The sequence below is a fragment of the Chrysochloris asiatica genome, unplaced genomic scaffold, assembly GCF_000296735.1.
Source record: "Chrysochloris asiatica unplaced genomic scaffold, ChrAsi1.0 scaffold00037, whole genome shotgun sequence".
In the NCBI taxonomy this organism is placed as follows: domain Eukaryota; kingdom Metazoa; phylum Chordata; class Mammalia; order Afrosoricida; family Chrysochloridae; genus Chrysochloris; species Chrysochloris asiatica.
Genome location: NW_006408555.1, coordinates 17,637,623 through 17,656,347, shown reverse-complemented (window position 1 = coordinate 17,656,347; position 18,725 = coordinate 17,637,623). Strand labels below are relative to the sequence as shown.

At 40.3% G+C, this 18,725-nt stretch overlaps 1 protein-coding gene across 2 annotated transcripts in view; it reads left to right on the top strand.

The window, feature by feature from the left end:
• The first annotated feature begins 594 nt into the window (after positions 1–594).
• The window catches only part of PHLPP2 (PH domain and leucine rich repeat protein phosphatase 2), a 104,487-nt gene continuing 86,356 nt past the window's right edge, over positions 595–18,725 (top strand). The window contains exons 1-2 of one of the 2 annotated variants that reach the window (XM_006860186.1): positions 595–693; positions 8,197–8,462. In XM_006860186.1, coding sequence (XP_006860248.1) covers positions 595–693; positions 8,197–8,462 — 365 coding nt within the window. Of the gene's footprint in view, positions 694–8,196; positions 8,463–18,725 lie in introns of those variants that run through there. The other variant, XM_006860187.1, reaches the window with a different exon arrangement.

Sequence of the window (18,725 nt, the reverse complement as noted above, 5' to 3'; positions counted from 1 at the left end):
GAACAGACTTCTAGTAACTTCGCTACCAGAAAGGAATTTAAATATTTTGGGATCAAATTTGTTGACGAAGGTCGTAAGCACCTTCAATAAGAGAAAAGTCCTTGCTAAGGTATTTTCAACAACGCTTCCAAGGGTTTTGCAAGTGACAGCGACATGCCAATTTCAAAGTAGAAAGCAAGAAAACGTTTTAGAGAGCTAACTTACAAGTCACCCTCAGCTGAGGGCAGCGTCCAGTCAACATTGACAGGTGCAGGCATTTCGGAGGCGGAGACAGCAGTTTATAGCCTTCCCTGCGCTTCAGTCCTCCAAACCTAGCGCGGCCATCAGCGAAGACCCAGCCCTGTGTGGGCGCCACGCTCCGCCCTACTGGTTCTCAGCCGCCAGCCAGCCAGCCAGCCAGAATGCGGATCCGCGGCGCCGGTGCCCGTGGGACCCGCAGCTACGCAGGTCCGGCGGGGCTGTGGGAGGGGCGGGGCCCGAGGAGGGCCCGGGGCGGAGCCCGCAGGGGGCGGGGCCGCCGGCCGCTCTTACGCGCTGCTGAGGATCCAAGCGCCGTCGCGCCGGCCCGGCGTCCCTTAGCACTCTCCGCCGCTGATGGGGGAGGTGGAGCCGGGGCCCGCGGCCCCTTTGGAGCCCCCGGAGCTTCCCGAAGCGCTCGTGAGCCACCGGCCGGGAGGAATCCGGGTACTGAAGGTGAGGTGGCGGGCTGAGGTGGGAGTGAGGGAAGGAAGAGGCCGCCCCCGCCCCTCGCGGTGGCTGAGGCAGCCAGCCACCCCCGCTCGCGTCAGTCAGTTTCGCGCCTCGGCCGCCGTTCAATCCGGCTGGGGGCGCCGCAGCCCCCCTCGAGGCCTTTTGGCCGAGGCCTCGACCGCCTCCGTCCCGGCTTTGCCCATCCCTGGCCGCGCGCCACCCGGCTCGCAGGCGCCCACCTTTCAGGCCCACGCCTCGGCTCGGGTGTCTGCCTGGCCGCCGCCCACCCGGCCCCTGGGGGGACCCCAGGCCCGCGTGTATCTCCCGGGACCACGCTCGGTCCCCAGCTCCCGGGCGCCGAAGGACGCCTGGTCCGGGCCCGAGAGCGGGACTGCAAGTACGCAGGGCTTTCTCCCCGGACACCTGAAGACATCACCCCAGCGGGAGGATGGTGGCGGTGATTGGTCGCGCGCTGCGGTGTGCTCGGGGCCGCGCCGGCCGGCGGAGCTCGTAGACTCTGTCCTCGGGGCTGAGCCCCGAAGTTCCCACTGGATTCCTAGCTCCTGAGACGCCGTCCGGGAAGGACGACCCGCTTAGTCTTGGGAGCTGAATGACGGGGAATCACGGAGCGTGCGGCGGAAGGGAGGAGGACTTGGACATAAAGGGGCATCCCTGCTTGCAGGAGCGGGGCTGACGGTCCAGGGAGACGGTAATGGGGGAGCAGTTATGCAACAGGCAGCAAGCGGGGCTTTTTGGCAAGAATTGGGGGGAGTAGGAGGAAATGAAAGCAGATGCTGGCAAGTGGGGGCTTGGAGGTGATGACAAGAAGTTTAAATGCATATGGAATGTGGGGTGAAGATGGATACTAGGAAGGATCCTGCAGGTTTATCTGGGTGGAGTTTCTACTAGCCTTTGACATCGCTGGAGGGAAATTTTTCTGGAGGTCAAATAGGAGGACTAGGTGTAATGGGGGCGGTATTGACTTGATTGTGGAGTTCCAGAAGAGTGGTCGACAGCATTTAAAACTTGCCAAGGAGAAGGAAGAGAGCAAAGAACATAGACAGATTTGTGTCAAAAATACCTTGCAAAACAATTAAAATACGCGATGTTAAAAAATACATCAAGTGATAGTTTATTGGAATTGAGATTAAGCCATTTGCACTTGTTATCAAGAGTATTGGTAAACCGTCGCAAAGATAGAAACACTGAGAAAAATATAAATTAGAAGAATTTACTGAATCCATTAAGCAAAGTAAACTAGAACTGTGTAAATATAGAAAAAGACAATTCTACCACCTTGGTGCAGGGACTTAATAACCTTTCATAGTTTATCTCTGTTTTTATTTAACTCTTGCATATATTTATTGTAATTCATTCAACCATAAATTACAAATATTATTACCCAAAGGTTTTTGGATAGTCATTTAAAAGTAAGGTTACAAAAATGTAGATTGTGAGTGAGTTCTTAGTACAAAAAAAAAAAAAAAAAAGTTAACTGACCTGGCTTATCAGGAAATGGCAGGTTTGAGGGAGAGGCAGTGCCTTCTGGCTCAAAGTAAACAGCCTTGCCCCTTTTCTTTTTCTTCTTCTTTTTTTCAATTTAATAACTTTCGGGGAGGAGCTCAGGAATGGAGTGAGCTGTGAAAAGGAAGAAACTGAGAAATGAGGGTCTTGATTGAAGACAACTGGCACAGGTTCCTTGAGAAGCATCCCAGAAACAGATATTAATCCCATTAGTGAGATGGTGTGGGAGGCAGAGTCTCCAAGGCTCTTGCATCCCTGCTTTATTGCCTATAGTCATCAGTTTACATAATCCTTGCAAATAAATGGGATCATAAGTACTGTGTGTTCTACAACAAAAGTTCCCTTAAGTAGCTGAGTAGTAAAATTGTATGCCAAGTGAAACTGGAAAAGAGTATTTAAGTGGAAGACTTTCCAATTGGGAAATAAGTCGTAATCTCCCTCATGTTTGCTGACGACCCTTTGAAAATGGCATTTCTTTCTGTTCTGTAGGTTTTTTTTTACATTTATCAAATCATAAACATCATTATTGTGAAATGATATATGATATGTATAGCTTCGTTAAAAGACTGATATTACCAAAGCTAGACTAGTGTGATGGCTTTGTAGCACATAAGCACAGGAGTGTGAGTCACAAGGTTGGCTGTTTGAGCCCATGAGCTGCTCCACAGGAGAAAGGAGGCTTTCTGTTCCACAAAGATTTTTTTAAAAAGCCTTGGAAACCTTATAGGTGCTCACTATGAGTCAGAACCGACTTGATGGCACTTAACAACCTATAGTTCCCTGGAGCCTTGGTTGTGCAGCAGTTAAAGCAATTGCTAACTAAAAGATTCAGATGTGCCAGCTGCTTTGGGAGAAAGATGTGGCAGTTTGCTTCTGTAAAGATTTACGTCCTTGGAATAAGACAATTCTCCTCTGTCCTACAGAGTCACCTATGAGGTTGAAATTGACTTGATAGCATTGGGTTTGGTTTTAGCGTATTATAGTTAATGATATGTGGGTGTTTAATCATTTGTCACCTTTGAACTGATCCTAGCCCTCATATATTACCTTTATTTTTGGAAAGGTCAATGTATAAAATTGAAACTTTGGACATTTAACTCATGGTTTACTCTACTATTGACATTTGCTTTCTGGAGAGAGATATCTTTAAAGAGTTGAATCTAGTTGTGTTCTTTTTTGGGTAAGTGTCAGGGTAACAGTTCTCATATAAGAATAATGGAGAAGCTCAACTAGTAAAGTGTTCTCAGCTAGCAAGTCCAGTGGAAGATGGTTCTAAACACAGACAAAGTTTCAGAGGGACAGTGTGGCAGGAAGTACTGGCTATTGAGAAAACCTTTCCAGCAGTAGAGCAGGACTTTTTTGAGAGAAATGGAAACAAAACAGAAGAATAAACGAAAGCCATTGCCATTGAGTCCCTTCCAGCGGATAGCAGCAGAGTAGCGCTGTTCCAGAGGGTTTTTTTTTTTTTTTTTTTTTTTCAATCACCAGGTGTTCCTTCCAGGGTACCATGGAGTGGATTCATACACCAACTGTAGTTTAATAGTTGAATGGAAACCTTGAAGAAGGAAGAACTAGTTAATTGAGCAGCGGTTGTTACATGTCAAGTTAGTTCTGACCCGTAGCCACCCTGTACTGGGTTTCCGAGTAGCGGCTAGTGTGCTTAAACCACCAACCTTGCGATTAAAACCGACTTTGCATTCCAGCACGTTAACACACAGCACCACACCAAGACAAAAAAGTCTGTGTAGATTATTGCTGGAAGCCTTTGATTTATCCATGTCTCTTAAACGTCTATTGAGGTATCTGTTAAAGTACTATGAGATGTCTATTGAAGTGTTAACAGTTTATATTTTATGAGAGGGATATTATATCATGTAGACAGGGGATACATTCTTTGAGGTTAATCATGACCAACAACACAATAATAATGACAATGTTGTTGTTGTAAAGTGGCGTGGAGTCCAAGGAAGCAAAAGTCCAAAGTTGAAGTAGCAACTTTGTGGTTTGCAATCTAGTGCTGATCCTACAGCAGCTTATCAGGACTGCACTGTACTGTAGTGTTGCTAATTGCTGTTGAGTCGGCTCTGACTCGTAGTGACCCTGTATAGGGTTTGTGAGAAGAGTCTGGTGAGCTTGAACTATCGACCTTGAAGTTCAAACCAACCTTGCAGTCCTGTGTTTAGATGGGCCCATTGATTTTCACCAAACTTTACAAAATCAGGAACATTGAAAATTAACCAGTGGTTAAAGTTTTTAAGGGTACAAATATGATGGTTCTAGTGTTTGAAAGGAGTCCTGGTGTGGCACTGTGGGTTAATGGCACCAGACTACAAAGCCGATTGAACTGCAAGGTTGGCGGTTCAAAGCTCACCAGCTGCTCCTTGGAAACCCTATACAGCTTCGCTATGGGTCGGAATTGACTAGACAGCACTTGACAACAACAACAGTGTTTGAAAAATAAACTCTTGAAAGCTCTTTTAAATGTTGAGACATTCGTCTTTGAGAATCTGCCATTGAAGAGTAGAGAGACCTAGTTCCCACTTGTAGCAGGGATTTATTCTACTTATTTAACATTAGAATCATCCTTACAGTTGTGAAGGTTGTGAATTGTAAAGTGAGCAACCCTGTATAGCATTTCTGAGGCTTCAGATCTTTGTGAGAGTAGAAAGCCTCATCTTTCCCCCAGTGGTTTTAATTGTTGTTGTTAAGTGCTGTTGAATCATTTCCCACCCATAGCGACCCTGTATAGGTTTTCTGAGGAGCGACTGGTGAGCTTGAATTGCCGACTTGAGACTCAAACCGACTTTGCAGTTCAGCGCATTAAACCACAGCACCAAATCACTAATATCTACCTATACCCAAATCTCTAACATCTGCAAAATGAGCAGTTTACCTATACCATCCTCAATAAGTGGACTTCGGGTGTGGTGATGTGAATAAGTACTGGACACGAATCACATGAATGGTAGTTTGAACCCACCAAATGCTCCTCGAAAACCCTATTACAAGATTGCTATGAGTCAGATCTGATTCAGTGGCAGTTAACAGTAGCATCCTCAGCCCACCTAAGAATCCTGGTCTGGAGCTATAGAATAAACACTCAATTTTTTAAGGTCAGTTTCAAACACAAAGTCGGTGCTTCAAACCTTCCAGTTGTTCTCAGAAACTGTTCAGGGTTGCTATGAGTTGGAACTGACCCGACGGCACTTAACAACAACATCCTCAATAAAGACGAGCGCGGTGGCTCTGTATGGTAATAACTGAACTGTGAACCCCAAGGTTTGAGGGTCAAGCCCGCCAGTCCCTGCAGTAGAACAATGAGGCTTTCTGCTCCCTTGGAGATTTAAAGCCTTGGAAACCCTGTTTAGGGTCGAAATGAGTCTAACCCGACTGGATGGTACTTAACAACAACCGCCCTCCATCAATAAATAGCTGCAACACTGAGCTCAAACACACCAATGATGAGGAAGGTGACACAGGACTGGGCACTTCTTCACTCTGTTACTGGTAAGGGTGACAGAAGCTAGAACCTGCTCAAGGGCAACTAACATTGTCATCAGTTTCGATCATGAAGCCATTCCCCATGCTTGTTGGCTCTTTCCAAATCAAGGATGCCTTCTAATTTTGACTTTCCTTTTTTTTCTTACCCTCTTTAGAAATAGAATTATAGGTGCTAGAGGTACTCTCAAATATGCAATTTAAATATTTATTAAAATAATTTTTCATTCTTTTTCTAAACACAGAGAGTAGTTTATTTTTTTTTTTTTCACTTATTAGTATGTGAATGATAAAAGATTTTAGATTTTTTAAAAAAATGTAAACCCCCTTCCTTCCCTCCACAAGAAATGTTCAACTTTTTGCCAGGACTAATTGGACTAATGTACAAATTGAGAATAAATTTCTGTGATGTCTGCTGAGTTCTACAAACATTTTTGTGCCACCAGGTGTTAAAGCATTGTAAGAAGCTCTCAGTGAAAGAACTAAAACATATCAAATAATTAACACGTGTTATGATGATTATTGAGGAGAACATGGAAGGATTTTTTCTAGATAGGGGGTACTAACCCGCAGGTGATGAAGACTGTTAACTGGAGATCTACTTTTGAAAAATCAGCCGTTGAAAATCCTTTGGCTTAGAGTTCTACTTGGACACACATGGAATCGTAGTGAGTCAGAATCGATTAAAAGATAACTGGTTTAACGGGCAAGGATCACGTGGAACCTCGGCAACCTAAGACAGAGCCATTGCCATGCTGCAATGAGTTTCGATGACGGGTAAGACTGAGGAATTCGCACTGACTGCCTAAGACAGGTAGCGTCCCTTAAACAAATAATAAATAAGGGGGAATCTGATGCAGACCATGCAGACCCGGTCAGGAGTTAAGTCCCCGTGGGCCCAAGCGTTGCTGACTGTCCAAACCATAGGCTCTGAGGATCAGACTTTAGCCACCTAGCAGACATAGCAAAATGTCCCTTATCTGATTATTCAGTTATGCTGGTTAGTAATTCCATACATGAGCCCTGGATACCCACAGATAAATGTAAAAACCTTCCCTAAAAGCCGAGACTGTAAATTCCAAAAAGGCAAAGTTTCCCCCCCCCAAAAAAAGCTAAAGAGGATATAGAGAAACTCTGTTAACTGATGGTATGTGGAGGGGATTATAATCGATGTTATTAAACAAGGTATATGAATGTTTGAATGTGAAACCGATGATGTGCCCTGAAAACTTTCACTCAATCCACAATAAAAACCTTAAAAAAAAAAAAAAAAGATAACTGGTTTAGAGGAAGGGAGAATAGGGATGAGAGACATGTAAGTTTCCATAGAGTAGGTGATCCTTAAGTAGAGTTTTGAAGAATAACTAGTCAGGTGGGGAAGGACAAAACATGTATGTCACAGAATTGTGTAACAGTTGGTGTGTTTGCGAAGCTGCAAGTCCTCCACCATGGCTGGGACACAGAGTGAAGGGTAGTAGGGAATGAAGCTGGAGAGGTCTATCAGTGTAAATTTCAGTGGTAATTCATATTTTGTTAAAGGGAACAGAAATGGCCTGACCATAAAAACAGAGATGGTAAAGTTGATCTTTAGAAACTAGTTACATCAAGTGTAACAGTTGTTTTTGTTTGGAAGTAACTTTACAATAGGTGCATTTTGTATACCTAAATTATACAACATTAAGTTTTAAAAAACAGGACAGAAATGTAAAGAATATTTTCTCAGTATTGTGTCATACCTGATTTACTTAACTTGGGGTAAAAGGCAGAGGGATTAGAACCATAGCAAAACTTGTATATTTGCATAAGGAGATATATTCATGTGAAAAATTGGAAACAAACTAAATGCTATTAATAGGAGAATGAATACATGGTGATGTGTTCCTATAATAGAATTTTATTCTGTATAATAGTTCAGCAGTTCAAATGGATGAACTGAGTATCTTGACAAACCTATAGTGCACAAACCAATAACATAGCATAAACTAATGTTGAATTAAATAAAAATATTGCTGTAAATATTTAAATAAAAATTTAACTTTTGTAAATCATATACCAAGTATATATAGCTTATAGATATGTAGATACATGGCAAACACAAAACTGCATGTGATGATAAATACCAAATACAGTGTTGTGTATGGTGCCAACTATCACATAATGGGTGTATGTGTTTTAGATTAATGATCCGAAGCAAATATGATAAAAATGTTAAAATTTATGAAGTCTCTATGATAGGTACACAGAATCCCTTTTGACACTTTTCTGTAAACAAGAAAAAGAAAGAGTTAAAGAGGATGATGAGTAAATGGAGGAAGACATGAAAGCTAACAGTGGAAGGGGATGGGAGATTCAGAAGGCTGCATTAAAAGGAGGTGATAACCCAGATGGAGTGTTGGGGGAAATAAAGTGGAAAGGTTCCGTGAAGACTCAGCATGTCTAAGTCAGTTAAACATATAGTTAATTATTTCTCTTGGTAATTTTTAGAGAAACATGAAACACAATGGGAGCAGAAATTGTTTGAATAGGAGAAGCAGGTTTGGTTCTCGAGAAAGAGATTGGCTGAGAGAAAATGTGAAGAGAGGCTGTGTTTACCTTTATGGAGCAGAAACGACCACTGCCACTACAACCACCACCACCTCCTCCTCTGACTTACGTCTCGTCCTTTGCACAGTGGAGACACCAGCATCTGAAATGTGTGCTGGAGAGGGAAAGGAAAGCCTTTATTTACAGCTTCATGGAGATTTGGTCCGGTAAGAGCTGAGTTTTTCTATTTGTATTCTACTGCAATAAAAGTAGTATGGAGTTTTCTGCCTTGAAGTATTTTAGAATTTTAATTGTGCTGGAATGGATACTGATTGTGGAGTCTTGAAAAAAGTTTTGTCCCTGGAATGCTGACTTTATAAGTCTCAAATTTTAAAGCTGTTAGTGGAGGAAGACTTGGTAGTCATTTTCTAAATTTAAAATAAATACTTAAAACATTTCATTTAAAAAAACATGTGGAAATTAAATGTATGAAAGAATAGACAATAAAAAATAGTTAGTCTTCCTTCACCCTTCTTACCAATTGCTTGGTAGAAATATTTGGTAAAGTAGTAAAAAAGGCAGTTCTTAGTACCATCTTTTTGCTGCTGCTGTAATGTGCCGTGGAGTCGGTTCCGACTCATAGCGACCCTGTACAGGGTTTCCGAGACCGTAAATCTTTACGGGAGCAGAAAGCCTCATCTCTCTCCCGTGGAACAGCTGGTAGTTTCGAACTGCTGACCCTGAGGTTCACAGCCCGATTCATAACCACTGTGCTACCAGAGCTTTTTATGCATGCTAAAATGTTCTCTTCCTTTATAAGTGCATGAAGCATGAGTGTAAATACTTGCATATAAATTTCAAAATTATTGTATTGTAAGTGATACACTGCTGACTTATCACTAAGAAATATTTAGTCTTTATATAGTTTTCATCCTTTTAAATGACTGTATACTATTCTAATTTATGAATCTGTCATTTAGATTGTTACTTTTTTTTTTTTACACTTCAACAGTGTCACATTGAATATCTTTGGACTGATGGTGTTTCTCACATATGAATATGCGTTTGTAGAATAAGCTAGAAGTGGAATTACTGTGTCAGAGGATATGTTCATTTATAGTCTTGATGTTGTTATTGTTAAGTGCTGTCGAGTTGGTTCTGACCCATAGCGACCAGAGTTTTTTCTTCTTAGAGGTTTCCTTTAATAACATAACAGTATACTTGTTCCCCTCTCTTTTCTCCAGTATATGCTAGTGTGAAAATTTATGTGTAAATATAGGCTTATTAATGTACAAGCATATACCTGCTTATAAATAGAAATAATTACCACGAGTTTTTAAATTCACAACTCATAAAGCCAGCATTTGAAAGCCAGTTTTTTTTTTTTTAAGTTCAGTGACTTAGATATTTGCAAATCTGACAGAAAAGTTGTTTTCATCTGCATTTCTCTTAATGAATGAAGTTGAATGTATTTTTACATGCTTAAAAGCCATTCATGCTATCTTTAAAATGTTATATGTAATTGTAAAGAAAAGTATTCTCAGTATTTTTATACTATTTTATGGGCTCTTTGATTTCACTTTTTTTTTTTCTTTTTAAATTAGTTCTTTGACTTAAATATCAAATGACAACCAAACCAGTTGCCATTGAGTCTATTTCAGCTTATGGAGACTCCATGTGTTTCACAGTAGAAATGTGTTCCATAGGGTTTTCGTGTCTCTGAACTTTTGGAAGCAGATTGCCAGGTCTTTCTTCTGAGGTGCTTCTGGGTAGATTTGAACACCCAGCCTTTCAGCTGCTAAGCATTTGTACCACCAAGGGACTTCAAAATCAGATGTTAAATGCCTCGCAATCTGTTCCAGCTCATACCGACCCTGTATCCTGTATAGAGTATCTTAGGAGTGTCTGGTGGATTTCAGCCACCACTCTTGTGGTTAGCAGTCCATTGCTTTCTTTAGTGCAGCACAACAGTACTGTTATTATTGTTGTTAAATGCCGTTGCGTTGTCTTGACTCATAGCGATCGTGTGTAGGGTTTTCGAGGAGCGGCTGGTGAGTTTGAACCCTCGACCTTGCAGTACTGTGCATTAGCCTACAGCACTGCTTCATCAGCACTAAGAACCGTTTAAATATCTGGTCATTGTCTTTCTATTCTTCTCCCTTGTAGTAAATAAATGTTCTTCTTGAAATAGAATTCAAAGTTGTGACTAGAGTTCTTTTAGAAAGTGAGGAAGCTCCCACTCACACCTGAAAAAGTGGTAATAATAGTAACACCTTTATTGAGCTGAAAATTGGTGCCATTTAAAAAATCTAAACTGAGGCTTACTATGTATGTTGTTTCTTTTAGGATTTGGGCTAATTCCTGAAACAGTAGATTAGCATTTTAATGTTTTCCTTGTTAATGTGTTCAAACAGGTTTTTAAAATCCATCTGTAAAATGAAGGATCAGGCTGGGTGATCCTTAGGTTTTTCTGAGTCTTAACGCTGATGCGGATCTAATTTTATCAGGTGAAAAGGCTTGACCTAGATTACACCTGATAGCGATTGATGGAATTCATTTATTTAAACATATGACTGATTCATTTGTGTACTAATGCGTGTGTGCACAAAGATACTAGAAAGGTGGAGAAAACCCCGCTTGAATTGATTTTCTACTAATAGTTGTATAGTTAAGAAGCCAAATGATACAGTTTATGTACTTTTGGGAATGTAAACTGCATCTTGATGGAGGGGGAGTTGTCTCTTTTCAGCCCTCTAGCCTTGATAATTTGTAATGAAATAACTCTTTGAAGATAGCATTGATTAGAAAATAATGAAAAGACAAACTGTGATATGAAAGAATGAGTATGTTTTAATTGCTGGACTAGAAGCTCAAGAGGTCTCATCCAGCCAAAGAAAGATGATGGTGTTAGATTTGTTATCTTGCATTAAGTGCTTTGAATTTACTGTTGTTGTTAAATGTTATCAAATCAATTCTGACTCATAGCGACCCTATATAGGATTTCCTAGGAGCGGTAATGGGTTTGAACCACTGGCCTTGTGGTTAGCAGTCCAGTGCTTATCATACAGTGCAACATGTCGATTCCACCTCAGGGCGATGATCATGTATGCAGGGTAAAACTGTTCCATAGGGTTTTCAAGACTGTGACCCTTCTTTCTTCTCATAAGTCTCTGGGTAAATTTGAGCAGCCTCCCTTTCCTGTAATGGACAGGTACCTCCCAGGGACTTCAGTCAGTGTGCTTAGACCTTTACATACATATTTTCATTTAATCCTCACAGTAGCGCAAATGGAGGTAGTATCTTCTTTCAGTTGAGAAAAATTGAGGCTTTGAGAGGTCCAGTATCTCAAGATCAGGCAGCTGCTGGCAGGCTTTTGGAATTTCAGAATTATTCAGGATAAATGGTAGACTTCAGTCTGAGTAAAGATCCTTCAGGAAGGAACTTTCATAGCTTCCCAACTCAAGTTTCAGTGTTTCATCATGCTGATTTAAAATACTAATACTGCAAGGCCTATTTGAAATGAAAGGGTCTGACTCATAGTGACCCTGTGTAGGGTTTCTGAGGAGCAGCTGGTTAGCTTGAACTACCCACCTTTGTAGTTCAAACAGACTTTGTAGTCCATCTCATTAACCCACAGTGCCACACCAGGTAGAGCTGGAATTTGAACCTAGAAATTATAACACCAGATCTGACCCCATCCTAACCTAATATTGTTTTCACGTAGTAAGATTTTTTTCTCCCCAGATCTGTTTATAAATGAGTGTATATGGTGTGTCTGCATGTATGTGTATACTTACCTATGTAGATATTTATGTGTGTGGTGTGTGTGTGTGTGTGTATATACTTTGAAATTAAATCTTTGGGCTCATATATTCAGTTTTATGTCCTGTCTATTCACTTAATATATTAATTTACTTGTCTCTAAAAATTTTTTAGGTGCCACTTTTAATAACTGCAAAATACTCAGTTTTATTAATATACTATATAATATTTGGGCCTTGGTGTGCCACTGTAGGATAAGCTCTAGACTACTAACTGCAAGATCGGCAGCTCAAACCTACCTGCTGCTCTTGGAAACCCTTTTAATGGGTCGCTATGAGTCGGAGCTCTGGTAGTGTAGTGGTTACGAATCGGGCTGCGAATCTCAAGGTCAGCAGTTCAACCTTGCTCTGTGGGATAAAGATGAAGCTTTCTGCTCCGGTAAAGATTTACAGCTTCGGAAACCCTGTTCAGGGTCGCTATGGGTCTGAATCGACTAGACAGCACTTAACAACAACAACGAGTCAGAACCAACTCTATGACACATAGCAATAATAATAGAAGATTTGAAAATAGACAATACATAACAATGGTTTAGAACCTGTGCTCTATAACAAAACTGTTTGGGTTCACATCCTGTCTCTAACAGTTACTACCTGTGCAAAGTATATGATTCTTTGTTCCTCAATTTCCTAGTCTATAAAATGAAGGATGATTATATTTGCTTTGTAAAGTTGGCATGAAGTAATTATGCATAGTTTTAAGGTTAAATTAGTGCCTGTAAAGTAGTGCTTTGTAAACTTTAATGTCCACCTAGAGAGCTTATTAAAATATAGATTCTGATTTAATAGGTCTAAGGTGGGATCTGATACTATGTATTTCTGTTAAGCTTCTAGGTGATGTGGTATACTCTGAATAATGTGGCGCTGTAGGGTAAGCACTGAATTGCTAACTGCAAAGTCGGCTGTTAAAAACCTACCAGCTGTTCCTTGGAGGTTCTGTAAATGGAATTACTGGAACTAAAATTGCCCATGTATGTTTCCTAAAGTACCCAGTATTTCCTTCTCCTATTTTTAGTTATTTGAGCATAACTGAAGGATTACTCATTTGTAGAATCTTAACACTGGAAGAGATTTTAGAGGTCACCTAGTAGTGAAACTCTATCTGCCTAACCTAACACCTACCCACCTATATTTGCATTTAGAAATATGTATGGGGGCAGGGTTTGTTTTTTTCCTGTTTTTTGTTTTTTTTCTCTCCAACTGGAGAGAGTTACTTGCATTTACAGGGGCAAGGACTAAAGAGACATAATGTCTTCACTGGCTAGACCTATACATCAAAGAATTATCCTGCTCAGCAAACCAGTAACTTCCTCACTGAGGATAACTGAGACCAGTTCCTTTTGTTTTATAGATGTAAAACAGGTCCAGAGAGGTCAGGTGTAAAGCACATTTCCACATCGGGCTAATGGTAGGGTTGTAGTTGGGTACAACTGTCTTGACTTCAGTCTACAGTCCTTAAACTGTGATGTTATTGTGAAGTGCCCACAAGTCAGTTTGATTCATAGTGACCCTATATAGGGTTTTCAAGGAGGGGCTGGTGGGTTTGAACTGCCAATTTTGTGAGTTAGCAATCCAGTGCTTATGCTGTAGCGTCACACCAGGACTCCATACTTAGTCTTTTTAATTGAACTGGGTAAGTGATATAAACAACTCACTTGTAAAGTTTAGTGTAATCATTGCCTGTCTGGAAAGATCTAACAGGGTCATCTGGAATAAAATATTGTCCTTTGATTCATATCATGTACTGACTTATTCTCAGTCATCAAAATGACTAAGATTGCGAAGTGTTGGATAAACTATTGTTTAAAATTAGCTAGAGAAACACAAGGATTGCAATTGGAGATCCTGAATTCAAATTCTTTTTCTGTCACTGATTTACTGAGTATTAACCTCTGACAAGTTACTAAGATTTTGTTTACAGTATTTTAATGTTATAAAAATTGAATGAAAATCCTTTTTATGATACACACTAAAACTAATAAAGCAATGGGAGATTGTTGTTTTTGGTTCCATATGTCTGTGTTCTTTAAAAAAAGTTTTACGAATGAATTATAGATGAAATAAAATTAGAAATAATTTTTAAATTATTTTCTCTCTCCCCCCCTTTTTTTTTTGAAATTTTAATACATGTGAAATCAGAATGTGTCTTACAATTGATGCTAGGTTTAATTGGCAGTGCTTTTTCGTTAATGGTACATTAAAAATAGTCTGTCTCTCAGATGATGGCTTAATGAAGTATGAGAATTTTTAGGTTTCTTGGTGTGAGTAAGGATACCTTATAAAGTGTTTTGAACTCTCTTTTGCATGTTGTTGTTGTTATAAAGTGTTGTAAAGTTGGTTCCGACTCATAGCACCCCTGTATAAGGTTTCCAAGGAGTGTCTGGTGAGTTTGAATCGCCAACCTTAGAGGTTCAAACCGACCTTGTTCCATGCCTGGATTTACTGTATAAGTGTAATGAAAGAATCTGATTTACTTTAAAGAAACGAGGCTTAGTAATCAAACTGACGCAGGTTTAATTCTGATACCATTTTGTACTAATTGTGTCATCTAATTGTTTCAGAGCCGTATTTTTCTTATTGGTGAAAATGGCTTCATTTTGTAACATGTAAAACACTTCTAGTGTTTGGCATGGTGATGGTATGCCAAAGAGTCAGTTCCAACTCATAGCAGCCCTCTATAGGGTTTTCGAGGCTGTAAATCTTCACCAGAGCAGAAAACCTCATCTTTCATAGAGTAAAACATTCATTTGTTGTTGTTGTTAGGTGCCATTGAGTCGGTACCAACTCATAGCGACTTTATGCACAGCAGAACAAAACACTGCCCGATCCTGGGTCAATCTCACTATTGTTGCCACGCTTGAGCCCACCGATGCTGCCACTTTGCCAGTCCATCTCGCTGGGGGTCTTCCTCTTTTTCTCTGACCCTCCACCTTACCAAACATGATATCCTTCTCCAGCGACTGGTCGCTCCTGACAGTATGTCCAAAGTATGAGAGATGAAACTTGGCCATCCTGGCCTCCTAGGAACACTCTGACTGTACTTCTTCTAACACAGATCTGTTGGTTCTTTTGGCAGCCATGGCACTTTGAATATTCTCCTCCAACACCACAACTCAGAAGCATCAGTTCTTCTGTGGTCTTCCTTATTCACTGTTCAACTTTCACACGCATGTGAGGTGATTGAAAATACCATGGCTTGGGTCAGGCGCACCTTCCTCAAGCTGACACCTTTGCTCTTCAAAACTTTAAAAAGGTCTTGTGCAGCAGATTTGCCTAATACCATACATCGTTTGATTTCTTGATTGCTGCTTCCATGAGTGGTGATAGTTGATTCAAGAAAAATGAAGTCCTTGACAAGTTCAGTCTTTTTCTGTATTGATAAGAATGTTGTTTATTGGTCCAGTGGTGAGGATTTTTGCTTTCTTTACACTGAGATGCAATTCATACCGAAAGCTGTGTTCCTTGATCTTCATCAGTATATATTTAAGTCCTCTTCACTTTTAAGCAAGCAATGTTGTATCATCTGCATAGTGGTTAATGAGTCTTCCTCCAGTCCTGATGCCATGTTTTTGTTCATTGAACCCAGCTTCTCAGATGATTTGCTCAGCATACAGGTTGAATAAGTATGGTGAAAGAATACAACTCTGTCTCACACCTTTCTTAATTTCAAACCATTCAGTGTTCCCATGTTCTGTTCAAACAACTGTCTTTTGGTCCATGTACAGATTCCTCATGAGCACAATTAAGTGTTCCGGAATACTCATACTTTGCAGTGTTGTCGATAGCTTGTCATGATCCACACAATTGAAAGCCTTTGTGTAGTCAATAAAGCACAGGTAAACATCTTTTTGATATTCCTGCTTTCAGCCAAGATCTATTGGACCTCAGCAATGATGATTGATATCCCTCGTTCCCCGGCCTCTTCTGAATCCAGCTTGAAAAGTTTTAGTAAAACTTTACTTGCATGGGACATTAAAGAGATTGTCCGATGATTTTCATATTCTGTTGGGTCACCTCTCTTTGGAATGGGCACAAATACAGATCTCTTTCAATCAGTTGGCCAGATAGCTGTCTTCCAAATTTCTTGGCATAGATGAGTGAGTGCCTCCAGTGCTGCCTCACTTTCTTGAAAGATTTTAATTTTTATTCCCTCAGTTCCTGGTGCCTTGTTCTTTGCCAATTCCTTCAGTGCACCTTGGACTTCTTCCTTCAGTATCATTGGCTCTTGATCATATGCTCCCTCTTGAAACGGTTGAACATCACCATTTCCTTTTGGTATAGTGACTCTATGTATTCCTTCCATCTTATTACTATTGTTGGAGGCTGTATGTTTTATTATCTATATTGTTGATTTTGATGATTTCACATTATACCTTTTAGGTGGCCAAGGATTGAGTTCTTATTTGATGTAGATGCCATGCTTTCGTTCAGGTCTTTGATACAATGTAGAATTTGCTGTTGGATTTTTATAGCTTACACTTTTGCCTCTCACTGTTACCTAGAACTCAAAGTGAAATGGTACTTGGAATTAAAGTTACTCTTTCTTGCATATATCTTAACCGTGGGCACTTGAAAATATATACAATATATTGCTGTTTAGTGCCAACAAGTTGATTCTGATTCATAGCAGCCCTGTATAGGGTTTCTGAGGAGCTATTGGGTGTGAAGCGTCAGCCATATGTTTAGCAGCCCAGAGCTTATCCTACAGCACCACACCAGAACTCCATATATAATATTGTTGTTGTTAAGTGCCATTGAGTCGATTTGGCTCATAGTAACTCCATACCAGGTTTCCAGTAGGAAGTGCCATAAACTACTATTGATAACATTACTGCTTTGATTGGCTCATTTGAAGCAAAGTGATGTGTACATGTATTCAGATTTATGTGGAATCCTTGTGAATCGTTGTAGGATAAACACTGGCTTGCTAACCACAAGGTTAGTGCTTGAAACCCACCAGCCACTCCTTGTAAACCCTATACAGACTTACTGTGAGTTGGAATCCACTCAATGACATTTAACAACATAGTTCTTCTTGGAAGTATTAAAAGCAAGCAAAAACCTTTATGGTAGTTTTATTGTCTCCTTAAAGCGATAATAGAAGTAGTTCAAATGCTGCATGGAATTTTTTTGTTGCCAAAAATACTCTGTCCTTCACTTGTTTTACAGTATATAATTTCCCTTTGATTTGTGAGCAATTCAACAAATAACGAATTACCAGACTCTTAATCTTTTGGAACTTTGGAACATAAAATTGAACTGTAAGCAGATCTCAGCATTTCCCTCCGCTTACCCATAAGCAAATGAGTTTAATGAGTAAATGGAATTATCCCTCATTCTGCTTGTTTTTGCAGTTCTTGAAGTACTAACTTGTTTACTCGCTTATGCTAAATTAATGAGAACATGTTGAAGATTACTTGACTTTTTTTCTTTGACCAGCGAAAGTACTTTCTGTTGGTGCAAATATAGATAGAAATTTAAGAAAATCTGTAGGCCTTAGTAGATGTAGGAAATTTTACCATGTTGAATATGTCAAACTTGTTGTTGTTAGGCGCCATCGAGTCAGTACTGACTCATAGCGACCTTATGCACAGCAGAACCAAACACTGCCTGATCCTGGGCCAACCTCACTACTGTTGCCACGCTTGAGTCCATCAATGCTACCACTTGGCCAATCCATTTCATTGGGGTCTGCCTCTTTTTCTCTGACCCCCTCGACCTTAACAAACCTGATATCCTTGTCCAGTGACTGGTCCCTCCTGACAATATGTCCGAAGTATGAGAGACAAAGTTAGGCTATCTTGGCCTTCAAGGAGCACTTTGGCTGCATTTCTTTCCAAAACTGATGTGTTTGTTCTTTTGGCAGCCTGTGGCATTTTTAATATTCTCCAGCACCATAACTCAAAAGCATCAATTCTTCTACGGTCTCCCTTATTCACTGTCCAGCTTTCGCATGCATATGAGGTTACGTCAAACTTAGTCTGGTTCTATTTCTTTTGGTTTTCTAGAGCAAAATATTTAAAATGAGGTATGTGATTTAACTTGAAAATATCATTACTTCTTGGCCCTAAACTGAATTAACATGACTTTATGATACTTTAAGGAGTCCTGGTGTGGCGCTGTGAGATAATATGTTGTTGTTGTTGTGATGTGCCGTGGAGTCGGTTCCGACTCATAGCGACGCTACACAGGGTTTCCGAGGCTGTAAATCTTTACGGGAGCGTGAGATAATATACTGGATTGCAAAGTCAGTTTGAATTGCAAGGTTGGTGGTTCAAATTCATCAGCCACTCCTTAGATATTCTATACAGAATTGTTATGAGTCATAACTGACTTAATGGCACCTATCATCAACAGCAATGATAATTTAAATAGATTGAACTCTGTATCCTGAAATAATAGTAGTGTTCAGGAAGAAGTTATATTCTGGTAGGTTGGTGTCTTGAATACCTTGTAGAATCTTGAGTTCTAAAAGACGCTAAAGATCATTTAGCCTGATGTGATTCTTATAGGGGCCTCTTGTAAAATATCTGTGGCAGATTCCACTCTAGCTCTCTGTGAGTTATTTTGAGAGACAGTCTGTTTCATTATTGGACATTTTTGAACATCTGTAGTTTTTAAGTTCGTTCAGTCCAGATCTACCGATGTAACTTATTCCCATTTTTTCTA